The 9,348-nt window shown below is 36.0% G+C and overlaps 1 protein-coding gene across 1 annotated transcript in view; it reads left to right on the forward strand.

Moving 5' to 3' along the window:
- Positions 1-1,149: 1,149 nt before the first annotated feature.
- The window catches only part of LOC102487013 (cadherin-12), a gene marked incomplete at its 3' end in the record, with an annotated part of 226,616 nt that continues 218,417 nt past the window's right edge, over positions 1,150-9,348 (forward strand). Inside the window, exon 1 of the mRNA XM_006168021.1 lies at positions 1,150-1,518. Coding sequence (XP_006168083.1) covers positions 1,288-1,518 — 231 coding nt within the window. The remainder of the gene's footprint in view (positions 1,519-9,348) is intronic.

The raw sequence follows: 9,348 nt of genomic DNA on the forward strand, positions 1-9,348 counted from the left end.
TCTTTCAGAATCCAGGGCCTTTTTTTTTTTTTTCTTATGGCTGAATAGTATTCCATTGAGTATATGTGCCATAATTTATCAATTCATTCATCTGTTTGTGGACATTTGGGTTGATATCATGTCTTAGTAATCATGAATAATGCTATAATGAAAATAGTTGTGCAAGCACTTTTCTGACTGAGTGCTCTCCTGTCCTTTGGGTAGATACCCAGGAGTGGAATTGCTGGATCATATGGTAGTTCTATTTGAAGGTCTTTGAGGAACCTCCATTTCATTCTCTGCAGTGGCTAGACCAATTTACATTCCCACCAACAATGTAGATGTGTCCCCCTTTCACTACATCTCTCTCTTCACCATTCTGACTGAGGTTAGGTGGTATCTCATTGTGAGTTTGATCTGCATCTCCGTTACAATGAGGGATGTTGAGCATTATTTCATATGCTTTTCGGCTGCTTATATGTCTTCATTAAAGAGTTATTTATTCAGCTCATTTTCCCATCTTTTAATTGTGTTAATCATTTTCTTCTGGGCAAGCTTCTTGAGTTCCCTGTGTATACTGGTCACCAGTCTCTTATCTGAGGCACAGTTAACAATAATTCTCTCCCATTCTGAGGGTTGTTGATTCACACTAATTAAGATTTCCTTTGCTGTGCAGAAACTCATTAATTTGATGCAATCCCACCTGTCTATTTTGGGGATTATTTCCTTTGCTTTGGGGTCTTGCTTAAGAAGTCTTTGCTTACTCCAATGTCTCCCAGAGTTTGAACAGTGTTTTCCACCAGTAGTTTTATCCTTCTTTCACTTAATAGTTTACTTTAAAATAGGTGATAATATGTTCTTGCCTTAAATGAATTGCTAAAATTAAAAAAAATTATTGCCCCTATTTATGATATACCATTTGCTTTATTGTAACTAGCATTTTTCAGGTCTATAAAAAATTTAACTTATTCACTTAAAAAATTTACATGATCATTTACCAATGCAATTCTTTTAAAGTCTTATCCTCTCTGTTTCTTTCAATATTGGCCGATATAATGAAAGTTTTGATGAATATCACCATGAAATTTTAATTTAATGTATCTTTTTTCATCTATTTTATAGGTCCCTTTAGATGGAATATAATAGAGCAGAAGCCTTTTCATCAAAAGGATTAATGCCTGCATTATCATTTCTGCAATAAAACAGAAAGCTAAGTGGTGGAGGCCACGGACACCTCAAACCTGGATTCCACAATTCTACATTAAGTGCTGGAGTTTTTATCACTCTGCTGTAGGAAAGCCTTTGCCAATGCTTACAAGGAACTGCTTATCCCTGCTTCTCTGGGTCCTGTTTGATGGAGGTCTCTTAACACCACTTCAACCACAGCCACAACAGACTTTAGCCACAGAATCAAGAGAAAATGTTATCCATCTGCCAGGGCGACGCTCACACTTCCATCGAGTTAAACGTGGCTGGGTATGGAATCAGTTTTTTGTGCTGGAAGAATACATGGGCTCTGAGCCGCAGTATGTGGGAAAGGTAATGGAGTGTTTCTTTTGACAACCACTTGATAGAAAGGGGGAATGTGCTTTGGGTATTGTGTGTGGATATTTTGCACAGGAGTTGAACAAACCAGTGACTAGAACACTGGAGTTGAAATCCAAGAGACCTGGTTTATTCTCCTGACTCAGTGACTCGGGTAAGCTTTGGAATATCATTTAACTCTTCTTTGCTTCAGTTTTCCTGATTATGTTAATGAAAATAGTATATATTTTGTTTGCATCTTTTACTTTCTTTGCTGAATATATATATAAAATTATCATTAAGTGTAGTTATAAGTATAGTTATAGCACATTTTGCCTCATGACCAGACTATATATAATCAATTACAATATAGTATAGACAAAATCACTAGGTATAAATATTCTAAATTTATATTAGTACTCTTGAATAGCCAGGCATAGTCCTTTCCCTTTCCCTTTAAGACATGGCATAACATTTGGTTCTGGTTCTGAAGTATTTAATTTGGCTTGTTTATGCTTCACAAACCAATGACATGTTTATTTAATTACCTAAAACACATTTTCCTGAAAAAAATTAATGTTCTATTTATTTTGATCTTGTAAACTTTTTCTAAATTTTCAAAAATATTTTATTATAGATTCTAATAAAAACATGTCCTTGAGGAAAGTCTGAAGTAATCCAAAAACAGAAAAGAAAAACCATAATAGAAAGAGTATTAGCAAGTGGATATAGAAGATTATGACTCTTGGTCATTAAATTCTATTAAGTTTCTGAAAACCTAAGCTAAAGAGAGATGTGATGAGTCTTGTGAGCTCAATGTAAGGTCAGAGGACCATTCAAAATTTATTCGTTCATTATCTAAATTTTTTCTACAACAGTTTTGAACTTTTCCTTGTGGAAATCTGTGTGTGTGTATGTGTGTGTGTGTTTTAATATTTTTTTAAGCAAACAAAAATTACTTAACATGCTTTTTCCCCTCAGAGAACTTTACATTCTTTTATTTGTTAAAAGTTTCTTACCTCTGTGCTTCCTGCCCACCCTCTACCACTCACTAACACTCACTCACCTCCCTTAAAATCTCTGGTATCTACACCTATTCTCTTTACTATCATATCTTCAGATCTTTCTATTTATGTCATAAAGTACTTATTAAGAGGGATATATAGTGTGTTTCTTTCTAAGTCTGGCTCACTTCACTCAACATTAAGTTCTCTATAGTCATCCATTTTGAATCAAACGATAGAATCTTATTGTTTCCTATGACCAAGTAATAAGATTCCAGAGCATAAATATATACCACAGTTTTTCAACCCAGTCATCAGTTTGGATACTTAGATTGATTCCATGTCCTAGCAAGTGTGAATAATGTTGCCATGAACAAGGATGTGCAAGTATCTTTCAGACTAAGTATTTGTCTACTTTTTGGGTAAATACCAAGGAGTGGGATTATTGGGCCATATTGTAGTTCTAGTTATAAGTTTTTTAGGAGCCTTCATATTGTTTTCCACAGATGTTGTAATAGTTTACATTTCCATAAGAAGTTAAAGAGGATTCCCTTTTCACCAGTCTCACTAGTGCTTGTCATTCTTAATTTTTTTGATCCTAGCCATTCTAAGGTTGAATGGTACTTCTTTGTGGTTTTAATTTGTATTTCCCTTTTGAGAAGAGACTTTACTTTTTTCTGTGCCTTTTGCCCATTTGTAAGTCATTCTCTGAGAGTTGTCTAGTCAACTCATCTGCCCATTTTTTAATTGGATTATTCATTTTTCTCTGGGTGAGCTGCTTAAGTTCTCTATATATTCTGGTTATCAATCTGTTGCCTGAGGAATAGCTTAATGTAATCCCACTTGTCTATTTTGGGAATTATTGCCTGTGTTTCGGGCAAGAAATATCTCCCTACTCCAATGAGTTCAGGAGTTTCTTCTGTTTCCTACTAGTACTATAGTTTCAAGCTTCACATGAAAATATTTGACCCATTTCAAGTTGATTCTTATTAATGGTGAGAGATAGGGTCAAATTTCATTTTTCTAGTGCGTTGTCCTGTATCCTTCGTCAGTGATCAATTGGCTATATGATTTTGGATTTATCTCTGGATTCCTTATTCTGTTCCATTGGTTGATGTGTCTATTTTTCTGCAGTACCATGCTGTTTTGATTATCACTGCTCTGTAATATATTTTGAAATTGGGTAGGGCCTTGTGGAAATCTTAAAGTCCATTAAATAATATAGTTGAGAGATATTCTAACAGAAATTTGGTTAAAAATGAACATAAAGTCAAGATTGTCACTATAGTAATAGGGCCCAAAACTTATTTTATTTTTTTTTACAAAGCACTTATCTATGTATAAAAAATAAAAGTCATCCAAAATTAGACTGTACTATTCTAATACTCTAACTTCCAATGTTCTTGCAAAGAAAATAAAACAAAAACAACAACAAAAAATTAAAAGCAGTGCTAAATAGCAAGCTCTTTTTCCTTGACTGGCTACATACTGGAAATGAGATCCTGGCCATGTAGTGTTGCTCAGCCTTGTAGGTGCTATCCTTGGAGCTCCATAGGTCATCTGGTGAGCACAGACTTGAGTAGGTCAAATTCGAGAAATGGACTTTGAGGACCAAACTTTTTCAGTCTAGAAACTAAGCCCTTCTCACATTGCACTGCCATCCATGAAGAGCTCTTAGCACAACAGCTCTTAAAAATTTTTGAGGAAGGTGCTCCGAAGTACGGAAGTCACCTGAAGTTACTGCTTATGATTTCTCAATGTGATTGTGGAATATAATAATTATTTCTAGGATAAGATAATTTATTGTTCTGGTACACTTGTTTTATTTGATTAAATTATTATTACTATTATTTGTAATACTATTTGGAGAGATTTTTTACTCTACGGTGCATGCTCTTTCCCGAGAGACAGAGAGACCTAAAGTGAGAAATCACCACCACCACCCACCCCGTGGGAGGATGATCATGCCACAGTCCCTTCTCCTCCATTCTCCTCTTGGGATTTTGGGAGTACATGCACATGCGCCTGGCATGAGGTTCAAACCACCAGGTCTATGACTCGAATTGTGGTCAACTACTGGGAATCCAGTGACATAACCATTATGTCATCTGCTGGTCCCATTCATTTGACTGAATTTAACTCAAGAACGGTGTTTTGAAATGGAAAAGTAGCACAGCTCTAAAACTCTGCTTTATAGATATCAGATCTCTCAACTCTGGTTATAATAAAAGCTAGATAATATTACATTTCCTGGCAGATGCCTGAAGACAAGGTATTTTCTGTTTTTGATTGAAAGATAGTCATAGACTTTAGTTGCCAGAACTAGAGGTGGAAAAAAAATCAACATTTTGTTGAAAAGTTAATGGAACTGACTTTTATTCCAGTCTAGATAAAGTAGAATTTCATTTCCCAATGGACATAAGTTAAAAGAACCTACAGGATTGCTTACATAAAGTGTTTGATACTTTAGAATCCTGCTTTGTAATTATTGTGAAGTATGGAATTCATCTGGTCCATTTCAAAGATGGATTCAAATTTATAAATATGATTTTTAAAGTAGTTCTAACACCTAACCTATTACTACATTTAAACAGCATTATTTTCACAGGTACATCATTCCACATTGGTAATGGGTAATAAAAACCCCTGGTTCTCAGCAATGTACATTTCAAATGCAAATAAAAGCACTCCTACTAAAATTTCTTTTCCTTGAGGAAACTTCATGTTTAATTAACTTTGTTTTGTTGCTTCTAGATTTAGGAATAGAAATATGATAATATGGATTTCAGTTGAAGCCACTCTATGTATAAACATATATGAATATATTTATACTCCTGCTCTTTCTAGAAAGCCTTTGAGATAGCTCATAGAAAAGTAAAGTGATATAAATACTATAGAACTCAGAACTAAGAGAAAAGGCAGTTCAAATATGCCACGCACAGTGGTTAAAATAATGAAAGCATAAATTCCTATAGTTCTCGTTACTGGAAATTCCACTTATTTGGAGAAAAATGATTTCCCTGCATTCATTTCTAGATGAATGTCTTCATGTGCCCATTTATAGAGGAGACCCTGAATGCTTAGTGGATCCCAGCCTCAACAACCACTATATTTAAAGCAATAGATATTAATATTGGCATCCTTTTAAGAAACATCAAACTATAGTATTGCTTATAATGAATAGTATTTTATTTTTCTGTACAAAAAATATTATCAGAATATCCAGAGGTAAGGTTATACTTTCCTCAGATAAGTTTTGCAAGTACTGTAATACCTAGATAAATGGGAGGTTCCACACTGTAGATTAAGAAAGAAAATACTTTGACCCACAAAATTTTTAATTCTGGTATTACCAATTGCTCAAAGCAGCCACAATGAAAAGTCTGCATTATTGTAGACACACACATATGCACATGTTCACAAACATTATGTTGGTTAGATGAACATAGATAATTACACATCTGAGCCTATGTAGTAAGGCATATTCTCATAGCCTCGAGGTTATGTATCAAGAAAATTGTGGGCCATTTTATCCTAAATAATAATTTAGGAAACTGAGTTGCCATTTTAGGTGAATTGTAGTTAGCAGCAATCCTTAAATCTCAGTTATTTCAAAGAGCAAAATGATTAAAAATTGAAACATACATAAACCCTACTTTCAGAGATACCCATGTATTCAACATATTTTTGAAGGAGAATGCATTATAACTTCAGACAGTATTAAACCTTGTGAGGATATATGTAAGCATAAGTGTCCCCAGACAGCAATTATAGTAGGTAAGCTTAGTGAGTGCTTCCTTTGGGCACTATTTTAATTGCTTTACATAAACTTACATAATCTTCAAAATGGCATGGCAAGGGATATTGTTAAGTATCCCTATTTTATATATCAGAAAACAACTGAGGGATAGAAAAGTTGAGTAACTTCCCCATGACCCAACACCCAGTAAATGCTGAAGTTAACATTTTATGCTAGGTAGTCTAGCTCCATTGCACCAGAAAATATTGCAATTTATTATCCTGCAAGGCTTTTAAATGCTAACAACAATCTCAATGCCGTCAAAAGTACTGTAATAGGGATGCTATTAGTGACTATTAGGGACACTAAGGTCTATGACTATGTCCAGAAGATGGAGGAATTCAGGAAAAGCTTCACAGATGAGGAAGCAGCTGAGATGAGCCCTGAAGGATGATTTGATTTTTCTTGAAGAGGTAGTCTGGGGGAAAGTTTTTATAAGCACTGAGGCTTGAAAGTTCAAGGTGAGCCCAGGTAGCCATATTTCAGTATAGTCAGAGAGTGTGATGCCAGCTATTCAGTCAATAGCCTGATATCCAGATGTGAAACATTGGTTCTCAGATATGTCAAAATCCACAAAAGTGTCTTGATGAGAATTCACATGGATGGAATGGTGCTTCTATGATGCTCACTCACCCAGCTATTTTAAAGAAGCATTGAGACAGAAAAACAGGCATAGAAATGGGGAGCATTTATAGAAGGACATGGTATGTTGTGTAGAAAGTTCTGAATAAAATGGAATTGGAGAAGTTGAACATTTGAAAGATGAGGATATTTAAAAAAATAGAAAGTTGATATCCATTGGTTATGGTAATATAAAAGATGAGACAGATTAATGAACTATTACAGAGGCAAAATCTATAGATAACTAGTGGACAAATGCATGTGGAGAAAAAAGGAAAGGGGTAATAATGACAGACTTGTCTGTATCCTGTATAAATTGGCGGCTTTTGGGGTCATTTTCTAAATGATCCAGAGTAAGAATCAAATGAGGAATACGTTGCTGCCAAAGTAAAAATATATTTTCTATGTGTTGTGCCTCTGTTTTGGTTATTGAAGGGGTCAGGACATATAGATGGCATAATGGTTACATCGCTGGACCCTCATGTAGTTGACCATGGTTCGAGTCCTGCACCTGGAGGCTTAAAATTCACACAGGCACGTGTGTGTGCATGTCTAAAATCCTGAGAGGAGAATGGAGAAGGGATTGCAGCAAGGCTATTCCTTCTTTTTTTTTTGGGGGGGGTGTTCTCTCTTTCTGACTTTCTATCTCTCTGTCTCTCCAGCAAGCACATATGCTCTATAGCAAAAATACCTCTCTCTAAAATAAAGGAAAAGAAAAATAAAAGGAGAGATCAGATGCAGTGTCCTATTCTTTACCCTAGAGGGACCCAACATTTCCCATACTACACTGTCTTCTCAGCCTGTGCCTTTGGACTTATAAGAAGTTACATCGATCAGTTGATGTAAGCAGAAGGGATCTGGGCCTGGTTTACACATGGTTGTTCATGATATACAGGCACCACCTGATGTTGGCCAGCTACAGCATTATAGCCTTTCTGAGATATTCCTGAAGGATAGTGGTGAAGAGAAATCTCCCCAGTGGGCAGAATTTCAAACAGTGCACCTAGATTTTCATTTTTGCCTAGACTGAGAAATGGTAAATATATAGTGTGATTATATATGAAGGTAAGAGATGTAGCCTGGTGGGCCTTAGAAATTTTTCTGGGGTGTAAGTCTCCTTATTTTTCTATCATAATTTTTTCCTATCCCTTTGGTAAGTAAACAATAAGCAATGTCTAGGGTAATTGCTACTGCTAGCTCGTAAAGTCCAATTGGCATAGTGTTATCAATGCAATGAGCCACTGGGATGTCTTGAGAAGAAGGTGATCAAGATCCTTGTGAACTTAATTATGACACAGAATAGGAGAGGTTGCATATCCCTGAGGTAGGACAGTGACATTGCATTGCCAGAAGCAAAGTGCTGATGGTACTCTGAAGCAACAGAGATGGAGAAAATGCGTTTGCTGAATTAATAGCATCATACCAGGTACCAGAAGATGTGCTAATTTGCTTAAGCAATAAAACCACATCTGGCACAACAGCTGCAATTGGGGACACCACCTGGTTAAGCTTATGATAATCTACTTTTGTTCTCCAAGATCCTTCTGTCTTCACAGGCCAAATTGAAGTGTTGAATAGGGATGTGATGGGAATCACCTCTCATGCATTTTTCAAGCCCTTGGTGGTAGCTGTCATCTCTATAATCTCTCCAGGGTTGCATTATTGTTTTTGGCTTATTTTCCTTGGTAGACATTCAAGTGACTTTCACTTGGCCTTTTTCACCATTCTATTTCTCACTCCACAAGTCAGGAAAGCCAGTGTGGACATTCCCCTACCTCTGTCTATTCCCACTATATGTTCTGAAACTGGGAAAATAATCACAGAATAGGCTGGGGAGTTACTGACCTAACTTTGAGACAGGCTCAAGTTAAACTCCACTTATTACCTGCCTTCTATATCTCCCTACTCTAACTGATAGATAATGTGAATCTCCTGGATTTAGTGCCAATTGAGAGCCAGTGTCCGATAGTTCCCAAAAGTGTGATTATTTCTTTTTCCTCAGTGCACAGTCACTTTAGTGAAAGCAGTAGGTTCCTTTGGGAAAGGCTAGGAGAAAGATCAATAGTATAAATTTGGGGACATTTAATGGGATCTTTCTCAAGAGGTCCTGGTCTCATTTAATAGGTTCTCTGACTATAAGTTCAGATTTGGGAATTGAATAAGGTGCAATGAATCTGTTTTTATGATTCGGATAAGACTTTTATTCACTTGTCTAAGAACTTTACTCTTCATACAGATGAGAGAAGAATTAAATGGGCTTCCTATCTATTTAATTTCTAAGAACAGAATAATTAACAAGACAGCGCCAAAAGTCTCCCTGAGTCACAGTATTCTGATTGCTCTTTGCTGTCCATTATGGTAACCAGCCCACCTGACCTTTGGCCATTGCACATTGCCATTTGGCCCATCACCCCAGCTTCC

The sequence above is a fragment of the Tupaia chinensis genome, unplaced genomic scaffold (assembly GCF_000334495.1).
Source record: "Tupaia chinensis unplaced genomic scaffold, TupChi_1.0 Scaffold145407_1, whole genome shotgun sequence".
NCBI classification, from domain to species: Eukaryota; Metazoa; Chordata; class Mammalia; order Scandentia; family Tupaiidae; genus Tupaia; species Tupaia belangeri.